General features: G+C 43.0%; 1 protein-coding gene across 2 annotated transcripts in view; it reads right to left on the bottom strand.

Annotated features, from left to right (window-relative positions):
• Window positions 1–20997, bottom strand: part of cog5 (component of oligomeric golgi complex 5) — a 54639-nt gene that overhangs the window by 20502 nt on the left and 13140 nt on the right. For both annotated transcript variants that reach the window (XM_076076199.1, XM_076076200.1), the window contains exons 7-10: window positions 9392–9522; window positions 2773–2932; window positions 1712–1824; window positions 1520–1597 (exon numbers count right to left, since the gene is read on the bottom strand). In XM_076076199.1, the coding sequence (XP_075932314.1) occupies window positions 1520–1597; window positions 1712–1824; window positions 2773–2932; window positions 9392–9522 (482 nt within the window). The remainder of the gene's footprint in view (window positions 1–1519; window positions 1598–1711; window positions 1825–2772; window positions 2933–9391; window positions 9523–20997) is intronic.

Here is a 20997-nt window from a genome sequence, read left to right as displayed (position 1 = left end):
TCACAATGCTCATTATCATCACAATCATCATCAATGCTGCCATCACTGAGGTAGTGAGAGCAGACGTCCTTCAACATTTACCTTCTGTATGAACATTAGATGACCAAACCAGCTGTAAGTAGTAATAGAGACCAACACAGACCCACAGGTCAACACACAGAGCCTGACTGAGGAGTGCTTTCATTATCTAATGGGATCGGACATGTGTGTGTGTGTGTATCCTCCTCTAATAACCCATTAGAGAAGCCTGTTGCAGGTCTGCTGCCCAGCTGTCTGAGCTCTCCTCCTCCCATCCACTGCATCATCACTTCCTCCACCTCCTCTACCTTCACAAACCTCTGTGACTCCATTGTTGTTAACGGACTAACTGCATGTGAGTGGGATAGAAAAGAACTGAACAAACAGATCGTTGTGGTGTGGGGCTTCTTTTAGAGGCTTGGTCTGGAAAATCATAATGCTACCACATACCATGGTGTTTCAGACAATAGTGTGCTTCCAACTCTGTATCAACAGGTCTCAAGTATCCTCAATGTTTCACTTTATAAAACGTCTGTCTAAAATAAGGCATTGTAAATTGTATTCATATTTCAACATTTTTATAATTTCATTAAAAATCAGTTGCCACCTTGTGTATGCAGCCATGTACATGTATCACCTCTAGTGCAGCACTTTTATCTGGAAAATAAAGAGAACGCACTAAAGTCAAGGCTGGATTATCAACTGTGCACAGCAAGCAGCTGCCCAGGACCCCGATCCTTTGTGTCCACTCGTTACCAGCGGCTGTCATATATTAGCATTACACAGGTTCACCCTGTGCTCACCCAGCCAAGCCTCGGACACGAGGCTGGGTAGAACTGGGCTGGGCTTGGTCGTGTGTCACCAGATCTCATCCAGAAGACGTTCAAACCTGTTTAAAAAGTCTTAATCAATAAATATGATGATGGAAATAGTTAATAAGTTGAGCCATCTTCCTTTCTTCTCATCTCTGTTGAGAGTTGCACATGCATAGTACGGATGAAACAAGGGGAGTACTGCAGCCAATTATAATTAGGGAACCAGTTGCCAATGAATCCGCCCACTTACTGTCAGAAACAATACCTCTCGAGTGCAAGCAGGTGAAAGTTTCTTTCAAGCGAGCAGGTGAAAGTATTGCAAGCGGAAAACAATGATAGTAGTTGTGCGCTCAGGGATAACAGCACGCGCCCAAAGCCTGGTTTCCTCCTTGCAGGCTCCAGTACTGCTCTCGCCAGCAGAGATGTTCGGAGCGGGATTTCAAGGCGCTCCCAGAAGTCATTTGGGTGTGCGGCTCCTCTACATCAGCGCTCGTGGATCTCATTTGTGTCATATAATTAAGCGGTCATGTATGCTCTAGTATGCTGTGTGGATGTCTTATATTGAGAAACATGCAAATTCAGTCATACTAAAACCATTATCTTCTGTAATAAATGACTAGAGCTTTGTGACGGTTTGGATTACACCTATAATTATTACACAGAACCAGAACAGTGGTGCCACCCACCTTGATGATCTCATCGATGAAGCACACATGAGTTACAGGGTCTCTCTTCTTCATCAGGACCTTCTGCAGATGTTGCACCTGGAAAGTATGCAGCACACCTAATCCATCAGTCCTGCTGCTTGGGTTTCTAATTTGAATAAACTATTCAACACTGAATTTACAGTCAGTGAGTAGTCTCAGGGAGCTGAATACCTGTCTGCACGCAGCACATATCTGGTCCATCAGTTTCTCCAGGCTGGTCCACAGAGCAGCACGGAAAGCTGCTGTGTTGCCTGGTGTGGGCAGCACTGCTCTGCCTGGTGCACCTGAGGGGACGAATTCACCAAGTCAGCTTTTTGTTTGTTTGTTTCTGATACGATTCCTGTGAAAGCAGGAACAGTGTTACGTATGTCCCAAACACACCGCGCACGCAGAACAGCATTTATGATTATTATACAAATGCAACAGCAACTGAGAAAAGCTTTTCTTAAGATCATGAGACATTTATTCAACTGCTATTTTCATATTTTGTTTATTATTATTATTAAGTCTGCAGTTCTTATTTTCATCAAATACCATTGAAAATACCAAAACCAACAGTGTATTAATCAATCTCTCAAGACGTACTGACCCATCTGTGGTTGTAAGCTACAAGCTCATTGGTTCCTACTGAACATGTAAAACTTTAAATACACTTTCATATATAGTGTGAAGTGAAGGACCACGTCACCCAGAGCACCACTGTGGCTCACTACAGTCCTCGTATACATACAGGTACGCTCATGAAGTCTGACCTCTGCGTCTAACCCGTCCCTAGGAGCAGCGGGCTGCTGTGAAGAACCCAGGAAGCAACGTGGCTTCATTTTTGTGAATCGAAACGCCAGCAAACTGAGCCACTGCCGCCTCAGAAAAAAATGTATATTTTGAATAGTTTTTGGATAAAGAAATGGAGCTCTGTGGCACAGAGGAAGGAGACGCATCAGACTTTGCTCATTTCCATTTCTTTGTGAAACCTAACCGTGCCCGTGTATCTGAAAGTATTGTGTCATTAATTAGAACAATGATGTGGCCGCTACATCAGAGCCATGAAAATAACACACGCCCTCCAGCCAGAACGGACTATTCTCTGTGGCCATGGTATAATAATCTATTTTGGTCTCATGAACTGGGTCGAACTATAAAATGCGATCCTCTTTCATCTTGTAGAAATGAGGACGATGTCTGCAGCATGCTAGTGTTTCTCCACACCGCACCACCTCCTCCTTGGGTCTTACCTCTGGGGTTGGTTGGCTGCGTCAGGCCCTTGATGTCTAAAGCACCAGTGATGTTGTCGTGTATGGTGGTCCTGTAACCCCCCACTACAGAACTGATGGTCGCTCTTAGACTGCCCAGGTTGTAGAAGACCTGCAGGGCCGTGCCAACCTGGGTTGGATTCTGACCGACAAACGGAGAGAGGAAGACAGAGGGAAAGAGAGAAGTGAGGTTGGCAGTTGTTTTAAAGAGTTTGAAATCAACTCAATGGGTCTGGTAGTTTCACACACAACAACTCAGTTTGACAGCGAGTGCAGAGGTGACAGCAGCAGCTAACAATACACCTTACATTGGTTTAATGAGGGAGAGCTGTGGGCAGGGCAAAGTCAAGACAAGGAAAACAGAGGGAGAGCACTGCTGCACTTTGCACTGACTCCGTTATATTGGTCTACACTGTACATGCTTCAAAGCATACTTTTCTTTGAACTGTTCATTTTCTTAAAGAGGACAAACTCTTGAGTTGTATTTCTACAGAGAAGTTAAAGCTTCTCCTGTAGAGCCCCACACACTGAATATGCTTATCCGCTTCTTGTCCAGAGTTAAACAACAATATTGCTATCAATGCCATGTCTGTGTGTGAACAAACACCTCTAAAGCTCACTGGTTAGCATGTTTCTGTACACAAGACAAAATGTAAAAAATGATGGTTTGTGGTTTCACAGGGAGTTGCATTCTGAAAATATTCCTTGTGTGAAAAACAGCTCAAAAAGCAGATCAGAGACCAATGATGCCTTCCAAAAGAAACGGTTTCCTCCTTTTTGTTATAGGCCACTCACACACTTACACACCTTCACGCCCACAAACCTGACCTCCATGCCGAATATGGAGGAGTTATGGAGGATTTATTGACATTATGCAACACGGTTGAAAAAGAAACTGCATTTGCTACACAAGTGCATTTCTTCAACTTGCATCAGGAGGAATGTAAACAGCAGGAACAATAATTCTCTGGACAATATGGCCGACGTCTTCACGTTAAAAATTTGACATCAGGGAAACAATGTCCATCAACTTTGACTGTGTTTGAGCCCCAAGCATCACTGATCATCAAACAGAGTCCTGCTCTCTGCTTACATGATTCTCAATGGCATGCTCCTCATTTGAGACATGTGGTTGTTTATTTTAAGTGGTGCATCAAGGGATGTGCACAGCTTTGAATCCTGCACTCTCCTGCAGTCCGCCTGTCAAGTGCAGCTTGATCCGGGATGCAACGATGGAACCAGGTCTCTGTAAAGATGTGGGCACAACAGTCACTGACCTAATTTGCTGGGTTAGCCCGTTTCTTCCTGCGACCGGACATTAGCCGGGAGCAGAGTGGGTGGTGGAATATCCTTAGTCCTAGTCTAGCTCGCCGGGTTTAGCTTTCATCTCGATTGGATCTCTCCTTTGAGTAACTGATTGTTGCAGCTTTTAGCCACTGGGCTCAATATATTCTATCTATGTGAAAGCACTGGGGAGTGGAGAGGAGGAGTTCTTCTACATGGGTCAGTTGAGTTCCCACTCAACAGACGGGCTACAGGGTCTCTGCTGGTACAATCAGAGCGCTGAGGTGAAACTAGTTCCACACAGCCCAGGCAGCATGTCCAACTGCTTACATAATAACAATACACAAGCCCTGGGCTGATTATATATATATAAATATATATACACACACGTCTGTGCATACTGTGCATACGTGTGCGTCTGTGTCTCTAGAGCTCCATATGGTCACACAAATAACTCAGTGACAGAAGTTGTTAGCCAAGGCTAAAAGTACTTTAAGGTGGAATACACAGTGGAGAGAGGAGTGTGTATGTGTGATTTTGTGTAAGAGAGAGAGAGAGAGAGTGCACGTGGGTTTTTGGGGGGAACGCTTATTGTCTAGATGTATGAGTAAAAATCAGTGGCCAAAATGCACCGAAAGAGTCTGACACGCACGTTTTGAAGAACACCTATTGTTGTAAATGGCCGTACGTACTAGCACCAAAGCATTATGATGAGCATCAAACTGTTTTGATGGGCCTATTCAGAGCTTGGTTCGGTTTTGGAAGGTCAAATGAAGACCCAAAGACCAAATCTGGAGAGAGCTAAAATCACGACAGAAGTAAGGACGTTTCCCCAGAGGACGTTATTTTATTAAAGAAATAAATACTCATTAATAATACTAATAATGTGACAAAATTTGCCTGCGGTAGGTCACATCAGCTGTTTGTCCTCAAACCAACAAAAAACAAGTTTTATATTGGTCTGCCAATTAAGTTACAATGTCTGATGGTGTCTGGACCAAAATGTGATGCCTGCAGTGCTCCATAGGAGTCACAGGAGGCTCCTCAGTTCAGCCTTCAGTCCGCTTGGGCCTGAAGAATATGGAGAGGGATTTAGAGTCATGGTATCCTCCTACTTCAAACACACCTGTTGAACTTCTCTCTGCGCACACACACACACACACACACACACACACACACACACACACACACACACACACACACACACACACACACACACACACACACACACACACACACACACACACACACACACACACACACACACACACACACACACACACACACAATAATTGGACACGGTTCCCTTGAGAACACGGGCTTTCTGGGGCAGGTGCAGGTTAACAGAGCTCACATGTCTCCCTCTCTCACATATACAAAGTGCTCATCTCTCTTCTACCTTTGTCCTTATATTTTACTCAGAACCAACAGCTTATCACATCAAAAAACTAATCAGATCAAATGCCCTTTTCTTTAAAAAAAAAAAAAAATGAATTCACAAAAAAGTATAAAGAAGAAATGAAATATCTGTGATGTCATGAGTTATTCACCAGAGTGGAAATATATAATCACAACAATCTATAATATATATAACTAATATAGCTAGTGTAGTGTGCCAGTGCCAGTGTAACTGCACCACGGCTGTGGGGGCTTAATATCTATGAGCCAGTTGGGTGGAGTGACAAACCATGTGCAGACAGCATTCAGCGTTCTTACTGTTATTCAACAGTCCTCAATTAGGCCAAAAGTAGACGAGAGGAGCATGTCTGGTAGGGTCAGTGTAAACATTTTAAAACTCGTTAGATATTAAGTCAGCCAACACCAGACCAGGTAGACCAAATGTGAGCACTAGGTGTCACACTTGACTCAGCTGCTTTACCAAAACACTAAAGAGCAGCTTGTCACTAGAGTAGCAATAAAGGTCAGCCCCCCGTGAGTCTGGACTCTCTTCACTTTGATCAGCAGGGGGCAAGCAAGAAAAGGGGAACTTGGCTTGGGTCTTGAGGAGTTGTCACATTTATTCACTGACAAATAGCCCAACTGTACCCACAGTGCACTGCTTCAATGCTACTGCCAGGAAATGAAATCAGCACCTGCCAAATACAGGATCAATGTTAGACGCTGCTAACACACGTCCAGTTGCGTCCATCGTCAGCTCATTTTCCATCACCACTGTAGCATAAGCATTAACTTGTTAAGCCATCAGCACATTACAAAACACGGTGAAACCAACGTTAACGGCTGATTATCTGGTGGAAGTAATGTGCTTTCCTAAACTCTGACGAGTGTGTGGGTGAAGGATGTTCTGATCAGCCAATAGCTAAATGAAATGGCAATAGTCTGGTTTCAACCAGTAGAGGGCAGTCGCTAAGAATATCTATAGCACAATATGTAGAATACTTTGCACTAAAATGTCAAGAGTTGGACCTGCATCCATCAACAACACTACTAAATACCCGTATACGCTGGCTTTCAGCTGAGAGAAAGTGGTCTGGGGGATAACTTTCTCTTGAAATATAGTCAGGGATTAATTAAGGTTACTTGATATATTCCATATTTCTACTGTGATACCTCTGACTCAGTGTTTACAATTCTAAAGAGTTCCACATAGATTTCAAAAGCGACAGACCAAAGCACTCGGTAGAGGAGATCTCCGCTACTGGTCTCTGCAGAAACCACTGCTGTGTTATGTGATTGAATGGATTGTTGAGATTCTCCACTCAAAGTGGTGGCTGAGCCATTTAACTCAGTTTCACAGGACTATTCCATTTTCCCACCTAGGTGTAAAAACAGGCTCTTAATGAAAGGAGCTGACCTCCACATTGTTCCGTCGTGTCAAGTGTTTAGCAGCTACAACAAAGTCTGCCAGCTAACGTTTAAGCAAAAAGGAGCAACAAGCAAGTTAGTGCTGAGATGTTAACAATGAGAACTAGAGAATTAGCACAGTAATGGCACATGGCTAAGCTGTTTAACCTAAACATCTGTCAATGCACATGTATTAGTTTGATGGTGTGTTGTTTTATTGTCTGTTTATAGTCCGGGTTTTGAATCGGCAGCTGATGTGTTAGCTGTGCTCCACACAGACACAGGGTCTCTCTATGTAACCGGCTGATCAAAAGAAAAGTGAACTGGCTTTAAACAGAGAGACAAACACATTCAAAGAGAACCTCAGAACTCTCCAATCACACACTCTGTGTCCTGACTGAACACGTGTTCAGATAAGACAAAGAGACCAAGTGGCTGAGGTCCCAGCTGCCATCTTTGATTCAGTCATCTTTGCTGTTTCACCTTGTCAGACATGTTGTTTTGTAGGCCATGCGGCCTTGTTTTGTCTCTCAAGCAAGCACACACACACACACACACACACACACACGCGCACACACACACACACGCACACACTTTTTGGTTTCTTTAGTTTAGTTTTTAGTTGGATTCATATTGTGTGCTTCACCTTTAATATCTTGTTTAATAATTGTTTGTGGAATAAACATGCTGGTCTGTTTAATTAATGTTGTAGAGTGAATACTGCCAACCTCTGCTATGGATATGGTCATTTTGGGTTATAGTTATTAATTGAAGTATTAATCAAAGTTCCATAGTTTATATTTTAGACTGTATTAATTGGGTATCATTTTCCTTTTGTCATGAAAGGTCCCGGTATGATCAATATCCATTGTTAATATTAATGTTATAATTATCTTTAATATTTTCTTACAACAACAACTGCCCATACCTGCCTCCCCAAGACAATACAACCCAAACTGAACCCCCCGCCTAGACACCAGTGGCCTGTAAGCAATGTAAAACACACTTCATCCAAACTCAACAAGCAGAAATGAATGCAGGCAATCGGCTCAAAGTCGTCGTATAAGACACGTCATACAGTCTGGCCAAAAAGCAAATGATGTGTGTACCGGTAGGTCTGTTAGCTGTTAATAAAGTGAGCCAACTAACAACCTGTTATTTATGTAACCAAAGGGCTGTAAAGTGTCTGAACACACCTTCGACGGCGAGGCACAGCAGTGTGTGTACTGGTAGTTCCGTTTGCTGATAGACGACAGTCAAACACATCCTCCAACACAGTAAAAGTAAGCTGCAGAGCAGCGGCTGAGAGCTGTGCAGCAGTGTGTGAACCAAACACATCATCCATACTGTTAGCTGTTAGACAAACTGTTATCCCCCCACTGTGGGCGCAGAGAAGTTGATGCGGGATCGGAGATGCCCTCAGCTGTGTTATCAATAGTAGCCCCAACCGGCCGGGGGCCGATTAAGAGTGGTGAACGAGGAGTCAGCAGGCATTCAATGTCAGTATAAAACAGGCAATAAAAGAAGTTTTGAAAAAGTGTGTGTCACCAAGACCACGAGAGGTTCTTAAGCATGCAGTCATAGCGAAGCAACCAAAATATGATGCATTTACCTCCAATAGAATGAGAGATTAGCTGTGGACAGACACAGAGGTGCACACTCACTCAAACTCACTCACTCACTCTCACTGTTACACTTACATCACAGGCATTGGGCTCGCAATATACTAGCTGGCAGAATCCTATCTCATCTCGTAACCCCATGAACTTTCTAGTAAACAAACAACTTGTGCCGTGCGCCTCTTCCAAACCTCTGGGTCTGAAAAGTTACTTATTCAGCATTCGGTTGTCTTTAGCTCTGCCCTCTTGTGTCACTTCTGGTTGCAAAAAGCCAAGAAGGCAGTCCACTAACCAATGGGTGATGTCACAACGACTTTTTCCATACGGACTATGGTTCAGGTGGGTGTTTATGCCAAATATGAAGAAATTCCTTTTAGATATTACTGAGATATGGCATTCACAAGGATGGGACGATGCAAGGTCACAGTGTTCTTGACCTTTGACCACAAAATCAAATTAGTTCATCCTTGAGTCCCGTTGGTGGTTGTGCCAAATTTTAGGAAATTCAAAGTTGGCACAACATTTTGGCGGTTGCGGAGGCATAAAAACAGTAAGGGGATTGGAACTGCCTTCCAGGAAATGGGGGATTGAACCACTGGAAGGCTTTTAATATGACACATCTGTGCCAAAGTGTTGTATTGACAGTAGCTTTGCACCAAATGGAAAAAGACGACCAAAAATTGCACTACTACATTATTTAAATAATGGACCAGGCCACTATGTGAGAGTTTATATATTTGATTTAGAAACTTTGCTAATATTTTACTTATTCCTGAAAACAAATATTTTAGCTGGATGTTTCTCAAAACAGGGGTCAAAGTTCAAGCTGCACAATAGGCCCAGGACAATCTGGTGCAACCAAAAGGAAGTCGTTGTGTTGAGTGTGTATGTACCTGGATCTCCATGCCCTGCTCCAGCAGTCTCTTTGCCTGGTTCTCCACCTCCAGCCTGGCTCTGCTGATCAGCAGCAAGTCATTCTCAATCACCTCAATGCCGCTCAGATCCACACCTTGTGACAGATAGTCTAGAATAGAAGAACAGAATAGAAATATACTTTATTCATCCCCAAGGGGAAATTTGTCTAGAGCATGGGCAAGCAAGCATAAACACACACACATACACATACGAAACCATAAATGATTACATTTTCACGCTTTTTTCCATTTTTCCAGTACTCTAAACAGTTTTTGTATATTTAATTAACTAACTAACTAACAAGACAGAGCGTAGTCTTATTTACTGATTCTTTAGCGCATTTTCGGTCTACTAAATATGTATGTACCCCATAGTGAAACTGAGGACGTGTGAAGATTAAGTTTACAGGAAGTACACAGAAAAGTACAGTATTTTTATAAAGGCTAATATTCCGTTTTTTTTTTTTTACATGTGTCAAAGTGGTGTTACTTGAACTCTTGAGGTCACTTTTGAAGTGTGGTTAGTAGGGTTGTCACAATATTCAATTTTAGTTGACGATTGTCATACAAATAATTGCGTTTAAAGTTTCAATAGTCTTGTTTTGTTCGTTTTATGCCTCATCGTGGAGCTGTTGTCTTTGGCTTTGTATCTAGTCCTAAATCCATGTTGTTCATTTCTATGGCTGCTCACCGAAATGATGCAGTCATTGGCAAAGAAGTTTAAATTAATCTTCAAACTGTTTTGTAAACAATGTTGTAACTCTGAAACAATGTTCTCAATCGACTCTGCAGTCCCCAAAACACAAGGGAACGGCGCTGGGACGAGTGACCTGCTGCATCTCAGTGTTCACGGATGCTTCCCTGTTGGTGTGGGGGGGTTCCTGCCCGGGGAGAGCGGTAGTTGGTGTGTGTTCTCCAACAGAGTACCGACATAAGCTACAAGCATTGTTCTTGGTCCTCCAGCACTTCAGGCCCCTGATACGGGGGAAGCATGTGATGGTGAGGATGGGCACCAGCCCCCCATTTGCCTATATCAACAGGCTGGGTGGAGTTGGGTCTGCTGCCCTGTTATGGATGGTGGAGAGCTTGTGGGCCTCAGAGCACCTGTTGACTCTGAAAGCTCTCCATATTCCAGAAATGGAGAACAGGGCTGCAAACCTCATGTCGAGAGGTGGACCCCAACCAGACAAGTGACGGCTTCACCCAAAGTGCTTCCTATCAGCTTCAACTTGAGGGTGTTGGAGAACTTTTGGTACCTTAGTCATTGTTTCATTTCAAACCTATGAGTATGTTACCCCAAAACTGGGGGTGAAACCGATTACAAAACTCACGGTTCGGAAGGTATCACAGATTTCAGTCATGGATCTGATCGGATCAGCAAAAAAGGAAAAAGGAGCAAATTTAACTTTTAGAAATCCCCGATCACATCTTTTTGCCATAAAACAGATCATTGATCATCATCATTGATGATCCATATTGGCAGACACTGATTATTTTTGTTGTTTTGTTTTGTTAAAACAGCTGGTCAACATTCCTTGCGATCATATTTCTGTTGTTTATTTGCATCCTTTACAGAACGATGACAGCGGGAGTAGTCAGCTTGACAGAGTTGTCAGCAACACTTGTTTCAACACTTCTGCGTGTTAAACATTTCCATTCTGCTTCCCCTGCATTGTTCGTCCACCCACATCCTTTGGACAGCCCGATGCATTAGAGGAAGAAACATGTACTTGCCTCGCAAATTAATCCTGTTTTGTGCTGATATGAAATTGATGCAACCGTGTCGCATCACTCTATCATGATGATTCTGGCAGCAGTGGCAGTCAGACTGCTGCCATGGTCTCTGTTGCTGTTGTTCACTCTCAGACATCATCTCCAAACCTTAACGTGCTCTACTGTTCTGCCTAAGTGCTCCAGAAAATGCATTCACTGATTCTGGTGCATTATGACTACAAGTGACAACATCAAGAATGTTACATACAATTCTGTTGTACATGTTTGATGGTATTCAACTTGCATTGAATTATTTGAATGCAAGTTAAATACCATAGTAGTAGAGCGGGTCCTCTTCCAATCTCAGATCGGCAGTTCAGTCCGCATGTCGAAGTCTCCTCGGGTAAGACACTGAATCCCAATTTGCTTCCGAAGGCTGTGCCATGGGTGTATGAATGAGCATGAATGTGAATTGGTTTGCTGATGGACCTTGCATGGTGTATGTGTGTGAATGACGACATGTAATTCACAGCGCTTTGAGTGGTCGGAAGAATAGAAAGGCTTGCTTTGAACTATAGGTCTTTAAATCTTATGCCATCATCTCAACTCTCTGATTGATTACTTACTCTTTTGATTAGCATCTTTCTCACAGCCACATGTTTTGATAAATCAGGAACACAAAAGCTACAGGGAAATCCGCAGCTCATAATGATATCAACCATTTTAGATGGGTTATTTGTCTAGTTGCTCATCTTTTTGAAAGACAGAGAAAGAGAGAGACAGAGAGATACAGAGAGAGAGAAAGAGAGACAGAGAGAGAGAGAGAAAGAGAGACAGAGAGAGAGAAAGAGACAGAGAGAGAAAGAGAGAGACAGAGAGAGAGAAAGAGACAGAGAGAGAGAGAGAAAGAGAGAGACAGAGAGAGAGAAAGAGAGAGAGACAGAGAGAGAGACAGAGAGAGAGACAGAGACAGAGACAGAGAGAGAGAGAGAGAGAGTATTATCAGGCAGGTGGCTGGCTGAGGCACAGAGAACCAGGGAATTGGACAGAAGTCACATTCAATTCAAAAGCAATCCGCTAGAAGCCTCAACCCAACTACAAAGCCTGCCAGAGACCACAATGGAACAGCTGAGCCCCGTATCTCTTTGCTTGTTTAGATATGTGTTCTTTGAGAGAGAGAGAGAGAGAGAGAGAGAGAGAGAGAGAGAGACAGAGAGAGAGACAGAGAGAGAGAGAGAGACAGACAGACAAAGACGGAGAGAGAGACAGAGAGAGAGCCTTGCTTGAAGCCACACACACAACACAGGCCATTGGATACTATGTGCTGGGTCCCAGAGGATAAGCTGTGCTGTCCCACAGATGTGCCCTGCTGCACGAGTCAATACTTTCCAAACTGTGTTAAGAAATCTCATGTATAAATTCATTTGTAGACTCAATGACTCTGAAAATGAGATCATATTGGTTTTAACCAACATAAGGTTTAGTAGCACACGCTACCAGTCCAGCTGTGGAGACATTGGTACAGCTGTCTCTTTGTGAGGCATTGCTAGGCCGATGTACTTTTATTGTTTGTGTTTATCATTTTATGTATTTGTCTCTCTGGACCCCGAGTCTGAAATAAAGTTTATCTATCTAACTCACTTTAGTGGTGATGGACAGACAACGGACACCGTATACAACAATACACAACAAGTCAGGCGTATGCTGTCACAAAACATGTTTGTATATTGTGAGTCATTTGTAAAGTCAAAGACACGCCACAATTTCTACTTCAGTCAAAGAAGAAGAGCATGTAATACATTTTGAAGGACTACTATATCAAAAAACTATGGATAGCAGCAGTGAAGATGGATTCACAACACCTTCAATGGATACTCACTATTTATATTGCTGAAAGAACATCAGTTACGTATTCCAATTCCAGATTCAATGAGTATAGTTTCAATGAGCTATTGGGTTCATCCCCACACACATGCCAAGTTGTGAAGTTTTGTCCACGCCTTGTGTCTGCACAGTGCTCCCTCACATCCACACTAACATACAACAGCTATGAGACCATATTTCTGCTCTCAATTCAAACCAGCACTTATTCAGCTGGCATAGGTGTAGCCAGAAGGGTCCTTAGCTTTTTAATCTTTACAGTACGTAACTAACACATTGTACAGGCTTCACCCTCTAAGTGCTGTTAGGTTACGCTGATGTAGTCTATGCCCCACTGTGACACCAAGGTCCGCAAGCAGACAACATGCACCAGTTCATAAACTGTAAATGACAGGTCAACGGTTTACACAATGTCAGCCTTTATGGAGAAACAAGGGGATGTGTGATGTACACTCTTTTCACACAGTACTGCCGCTGCAGATAAGTAGGACATCGATTATTTACCACAATGGTCCGCATTTACTCAGATATATGCAACGGATAGAAATGGATGAAAGGGCATGTCGAAGTCCAGGATGCCGCCGGCAGGGAGGCTCCATCCTGTTGCACTAAAGGCTTGTGAGATGGGGTCACAAAGTCAATGCAACAAACACTGTTTCGACAGAGCCACGCCTTTCAAGTGACCTCTGTAATGAACGAACAGCTGCTGTGTTTGCCTGATGTTTCCCGAGCGTACAACATACTGAGACAAAGCGCACACTGGGCAGTTGATATACGCTGCTGCTGTCGTGTTGTCTGCCCTCACCATGTCATGTCTGTTTTATAGTAAAGGAGCAAAGTGCCTCAGCACAGTTGCTACCATGGACAGCTCCAGTCAGTTTATGTGGAGGGATGGAGGAATTCCCAATTTTCCACCCTCAACTTGAGACTGGCATCCCACCGTATCCAGAGAGTGATACACTGATATGTGTGAGGGTTGGTTTTGATGAATCAGGAGACAAAAGGTACAGGGAAATCAGCCGCTCATAGTGAGGTGCTCGGCGTGGAAACAATCAACAGGGTAAATAACTTATCATTGATTGACATCAATGGTGCTGAGGTGGGGCAAGTGATCAGTTTGAAGTTCCTGGGAATCAGGATCACAAACAACCTGACGTGGTTCTCACACATCTCCATCCTGATGAAGAAAGCTCATAAACGGCTGTATTTCTTAACAAAACTTAAGAAGGCAAAATTCCTGTGCCAATTTCTTGTTATCCTTTTCAGAGGAGCAATATAAAGCATCCTGAGTGGAAACATTACAAACTGGCAGGGGATGTGTATACGGCCCATGACAGGAGGGCTCTACAGTGAGTGATTAAAGCCGCCCAGAACATCATTGGTATCCATCTACTGAGCATCAGTGATATTGGTGACAAGAGGTGCCTGTGAAGTGCCCAAATGATACTAAAAGACATATCCAGCCAGCCACAGCCTGCTCACCCAGCTGTAAAATGAAGTGTTCAGCTGCTGTACCACCAGACTTCAGAGCAGCTTCTTTCCTCAGGCGGTGATACTCTAAATTCATCCTCCACCCTCCTTATGTAATATGGTTTTGTTTTTGGTGTTTTTCTTATGTAACTAAATAGGACTACAAACTGCATTTCGTTGCACAACCCTGTTTTACAAAGACACTAAATGAACCCTGTAACTGTGTTCATGTTTATATTTGGCTCAGTAAGTGAGTGTGGTCATATGTAGATATGTCATGTTTTGGCTATGTGCCTAAAGTAGGATATGTTCTTGTGTTATTCTATTTATTTCTGGGTTTTGCTGCTTGTAAACATTCAATAAAATGGTGTAGTTTTGATATTGGGAAAAACACGTCTTTTACTTTTATGAGTGAATGAACCTGTGAGCCCTTTATTGGGTTAGTGTATGTCTAATATTGTGAAGTTGTATTTCCCTGGTTTGTTGTCCCGGTGGCTATATCCCTTAATATTAGACCTAAGCTACTGCGCGTGCAACAAGGGTAAGTTCCATACTTTATTAAACCCTGATGTTGAATCAGAAGTCCAAATATGTGCATGTGATTAAGTGTGCCTATATGTGATAAAGCCAATTATATCAAAGTCTCACACTAGCCAGGCAACCCTGCTAATAGTTTAACCTTCTGTGTGAGCTCAGGGAGCTAAAATATCAGCAAAATGTGCTCTCGATGTCTGAAGAAATGTGCAGATATTGTAGCTAGCTTGAGCCTCAAATCACAGTGTGTCATCTCAAAGGGCTTTCCAGGGCCACAAGTTTGCAAAGAGAACAGGACGGTATTAGAATCAGAACCACAATCACAATTGGGATGATGTTTGAAGTGAATGAGCAGTAGTAGAGGTAACTGTAGGTAGCATGATGTTTTAAATGAATGACTAATACTTCTACAGGTGACTGTATGAAGCGCATGCATAAGTCTGGTGGGAGGGGCAGAGGACAGAGAGGGGAGAGCTGAAGGATGAGGGCTGTATTTTCTAATTCTGGCAGGTTTGTTTTGCCTTTTTACTCTGTGGTACCACTTGATTTGCAATATGCGAAAGGTCATTGTGCAATGTTTGCCCAGTAACACCAAATATAACCACTGCTCTATCATATACAAAGCACACACACACACACAGCCCTGCACTTGTTTTCATTTATACCTCCGTTTGAAATAGCTCAGCTAGAGACATGCCGGCAGCCTTTAGGGTAAGCCAATGGACAGCCTAGATGTCACATTTTTAGATGTTTTGTCGAACGCAACTGTGCTTACAGCAATTGTAGGTGTGAAACTCAGTGGTGGGCCGTGCATTTTGTACCTGGGCCTTCACTGCTGTCCTGCAGCTGAATAATCTCATTATGAAGCCACAGCTACGGTTATTATTTGTTTCGTGTAAAAATGAAGCTCAACACCTATAAATACACTAACTGCAGAGTGCAGATACATGAATACGCCGAGAGTGCGTCTCCTCTCTGCTCTGACTGCAGCTGGGACTGCTGCGCACTACTGTGAGAGTGACCGCCTGTGAGTGCTTTGGGGCGGCTCACGGCAGCACCGCTGCTCGATCACGACAGTGCAGAACGTACGTGCTTTAACGTCAGAGTCTAAACACCAGAACAGTCTCCAACACCAGAACAAGTCGCTAGATTTGTCACTAGTAGCTTTTGACAAAAAAAGTCACCATGAGGGTTTGGAAAGTCGCCAGATTTAGCGCGAAAGTCGCCAAGTTGGCAACACTGGCACCGACTAAATGTGTCCCCAGAGCAACATTGGACGTAACAATAGTTCCTATCACATATAAAACCAAACAAAAATCCATCTTCATAAAAACAAGTTGTACAAATAATAATATATAAACAAGCATATTAAAGCTACTGCAGATGTAAAAACAAACACATTTAACTTACCAGAGATGCTATTCACTATTTAAAGACAAAGTCCATCCTCCTTTCTTTGTTAATGAAGAGTTTAATCTCACGGTTGTTCAGTACATCCGTGCGTTTTAGTTCCAGTAAGAAGTAAGAAGGCCAGTGAAGACAGTCGAGCCTCCCCAGTTGTATTTCTTGAATACGTTTTAATGCGTTTGAGGCTGAAAATGTCCACTCAGAGGCAGCAGATATTGGGATTGCCACCGCCCAACATGTCACGCTAGCCCACTGACCAATCACGTACTTGTAGGCCAGCTAGCAGGCTCTGACACGTCAAAGAATATGCCCAACATGTCAAACTAAAGATCTGATTGGTTGAACACTATGACAATCAACAATATTGTCCCCATTCACTTAGACTGCACCAGGATGCACTTGTGAGTCTGCAGGCCTCGGGCCTCTCTTCTTACCTAGAGACACAGAGGTGAAATCTGATTGGATAAAAGCTCTACTTAAAACAAGCTGCACTGGAAGCAGAGCAACTGAGGAAGACAGTAGCTGTGCAATGAGAAAATAAGATAATGGGAACAATATTTTTATAAATTATAATACATGTCGTGTATTTAAGAACAAATATTAAATTATAAAATAGCTATAACTTTGTGATTCTGTCTAGGCCAGCAGAGAAGGCCTTGAAGGCCCTGACGGCCCACCACTGGTGAAACTAGCCTATCACACAACATTGTCATCTTTGCATTGAAAAAAAAAGGCTGTCTGGCTGTCTCTTGGTCTCCGAGCTGTCTTCATATCTTTCCATCTCTGCCTCACTCACACATCATGCTAAAGTATGCTCAGAAAAAAAGTGTGTAACCATCTTTTTTTCTCTTGGTACCCGAGCTGTCTTCATCTCTTTCTATCTCTGTCTTTATTCCCTCTCCATAAGCCTGCTGTCTGCCATCTATTGCTCTCTCACTAAAGACTTGTATCTGGGGGAAAACATGCCTCCCGCTGAGTTGCGCATGTCAGTAAAACAGTTGGACATCTCTGCTTACCCTCCTTGAATAAACACATGCAGAGTGAGAGATGAGAAGCTGAGATACGATGAGCAGATCGGGGGAGAAGTTCTTGCATTATCAGTGGAGAGGTGTATCCCGGAAGACAGCAGACAGGCCTTCTTTGAATTCTGATCCATCAGTCTGCGTTCTCTTTGGCTGGCGATGCTGTTGTTGCCATGCCAATGCCTAGTAGCCCGAATTAATCCACTCACTAGCTACCTTCCAGATATGCCCACCAGTCAGTAAGCGCAACACGGTGACTGCTCCAATGGTGGCCAGATAGGGACAATTAAGAGATGTACCATCCGGCCGGTGCTATGCAAACACAAACAGCAGATGAGTGGCCAAAGTCCTGAGAGGAAGGATGCTGCTATTAGCATCGTCATGGCCACAGTGTCCTACCTGGGCTCTTTAATGAGGGCAAACAAACATGAGAAAGAGAAAAAGAAACAAGGAGTCAAACACAAAAAAGATCTGTGTTCTGTTGGTCCTGCATGCTGGAGAGTTCCCACTTACAAAAGACAAAGAAAGATTGAAAAAGGAAATGAAAGGAAGAAACAAAGAAATGAGAGCGAAAAGTGTTATATGTGCTTTGTGAGTGCAATTAGTCAGGCGCAGAGGTTTATCGGGAAAAAAAGAGAAGCAGAAGACCGTTTCAGAGAGAGAAGGGGGGGGGGGGGGGCTACTAGAGGCAGACACAGAGGGAGGGAGAAAGCAGGACAGAGAGACAGACCTACAGACACAGAAGCAGAGCAAAGAGAAGAGAGGCAGAGCAGCAGCGTCAGCATCTCTCTTGCTCCCTCCAGGCTCCGTGGCTGCATCCTTTCTACCAGTCAGATTTCCATCCTGAACGGACCAACTATCAAGCATCCCAGAGTGATGGACTACTATACTAAACCTCAGCCCCTCAGGGTTATCACCTGTGGGCTCTACGCTACCTTTGGGGATTGAGATTACAAAACCCAACAGGGAAGGAAAGCACTCCAACAGAGCCGAGGATCACTGAGGAATGGTCTTCGTCTAGAGGTAAACGGACACACGGCATATTCATGTACCAACATTGCGGTTCTGATAGCAAGGGAATGTTGCATGAAGGCACTGTAAAATCACACCACACACAGCCGTCTGACATGTTGTTGAGCCTGTGAGTCACGCTTTTCAAGCAGTGACTATTTTGAGTGGAGAACAATTAGATAAATGAGTGGCTGTTAAAAGGCGAGGGACATGGGTCTTCACAAGCTAAGCGGAGGTCCCTGCCTCCTAAAGAGACCAGCTCTCCTGTTGTAGAAAAGCTCCCGAAACAGAATTTCACCCACAGGACAGATATTTCATGCAATGGTAGATACAGCTTAAAGAAAAGATGAGTCAAGTTAAAAAGTCTTCTTGGTATCAGAACGAGAACCGGTCTACCAGAATATAAGACAATGAAAGCTGAGAGCAAATTGAAGACTGCACCTAAGAATTTCTTCCATTGCTGTTTTTTATTTTTTACTTTTATTGATCAATTGATCAGTCAAAAAAAAAAAGCTGAAATACTGAAAAACCCATGGTGATGTTTTCAAATTGCAACAGTCTAAATTAATTTTTACAATGATGTAAAACAGAGAAGTGGGTCAGATCCTCCCATTTGAGAAGATGAAATCAAACAATGATCGGAACGTTTGCTTGACAAATTCTGGTTTCACCAGAGATGTGTGGGCATGTTTACAGTAGTAGGTGGATAGCTGATTGGGTTTGGGGATAAGTGCTTGGTTCAGGTCAGGGTAAGTCCACGTCTTTCAGCATGTCCCACAATGTAGCAGCAGGCGTCAGTCCAACCACTGTTGAAGTGGTTGGACTGACAGTACTCCACCATACTTAAGGACACAATAAGAATATACAATACGAGATACAAATGTATGTAGGTGTCATTAAATCATGCGTTATGTTGGATGGACCTTTTACTGGTGAGACAAAAATAACATAAAAAATCCATTCATTAATGTTTTGGTATATTTCATGTTCTACAAATTATGATTGGTTACAACACAACATTGGTTGAACACAATATTCAGCATTCTATTTGCTGCTAGCTTTCTAAGTTAGAGGAAATGTCTTAAACAAGTCATGTGATGTATAATCCACAAAACAAACAAGAAATGCAGATATAAAACAATAACCTCTGCAATAACTTCAACGGTCATACTGGGTTTCAAGTTGATGCGTAAGAATATGCTCATTCATAATCTGGGGCTCCGAGACTCTAAATGGAACTTTGTGCTACAAACTTTAAACTAAATGTTACTAAAATGAAAGCAGGAGACTGTGTAGCCTCAAAACAGCTGAACCCAGCAGCATTGCTCTAGAATCAGAGGTGGGGAAATAAATAGATTCTAAGATGCATGGAGTTGCATCGCCTCAAGACCGACAGGAGTGTTCGTGCCTTGTTTCCCGGCTGAGTGGAGTGACTCCGGTCCTGGACACAAAAGAAAGTGTCGACTCTGTGTTTTCTGACTACGGTCAGGAAGTCCAAGCCAGAAACTGCAACAATTTGGTAAGACGGTTCCTGACGGTGGAACCACTTGGATAGTGAAACGTAATGCAACGTGCATCAAACAAATCAAGACGCATTGATAATGGTTTCATAAACGAATCATGGCCTCTGAACAGGAATCAGATCATGAGGTGCCTTGAGACTCATAACTATTTAGAATGCTGATGACTTTGTTACATCAGAGCAGAGCAGTTATCTGAAAACAGCCAATAAGAATTCAGCCTTGTCCGTGGCCATGGTACTATTGGTTGAACACATTATAAAAGTACTCAGAGCACCAGTTAGAAATGCAGCTCGTTGATTGAGCGAGGGGCTTGTTGTAGCTGTAGAGCAGACGTCGACGCAAGGACACATTTACACGTGTAAATACAGACATCATGTCTTATGTAGAGTCACTTTCATCAGCTACTACAGTATACTGTGCAAAGACATTGTAATTTATTGCTAGATTAAGAAGCATACCAGTGAAAATAATACTTTTGATACTTTATTTTGAGAAATTTAAACTCAGCAAAACCTGTTTTCATTTAGGTCTAAAATATTAAATGTTGTCAAACACAAGCAGCCTTACAAGAACACATCTCAGCCTCAATAGAAAGTCTGCACTCGGCCAAATGTTGATCGATTTCCATGATTATCTAATGTAAGAATAAGTGAACAGGACTCTGAATCAGAGCAGACCTTTACTGCCAGTTTTCAGTACTTGAACTCCCGAGACACTTATGCCCAAAGACAAATGACACATTTTAGATCTCAAGACAAACCAGCTCAATCCTGATCCGCCTTAAAACTGAGTGAGACATCGTGTGGGCCGTTGTTGTGACAGTCACTCAGTATATCATTTCATACACTAAGACAGTCTGCAGAGAGCCAGTTCACGGTTTTCAGTGATCATTAGCAGAACAACACATGACAAGAACCATCAAAGATGAAAGGCAAGGCATCGAAAACTGATTCAACACACAAACACAGAGACAGGCATCCAATTAGCACAGAGAGAGCAGCTATCTGTCGGGATGATAAATGAG

The sequence above is a fragment of the Anarhichas minor genome, unplaced genomic scaffold, assembly GCF_050575085.1.
Source record: "Anarhichas minor isolate MPS153535 unplaced genomic scaffold, ASM5057508v1 ptg000055l, whole genome shotgun sequence".
Classification (NCBI taxonomy): domain Eukaryota; kingdom Metazoa; phylum Chordata; class Actinopteri; order Perciformes; family Anarhichadidae; genus Anarhichas; species Anarhichas minor.
This window is presented reverse-complemented; position numbering and strand designations above follow the sequence as displayed.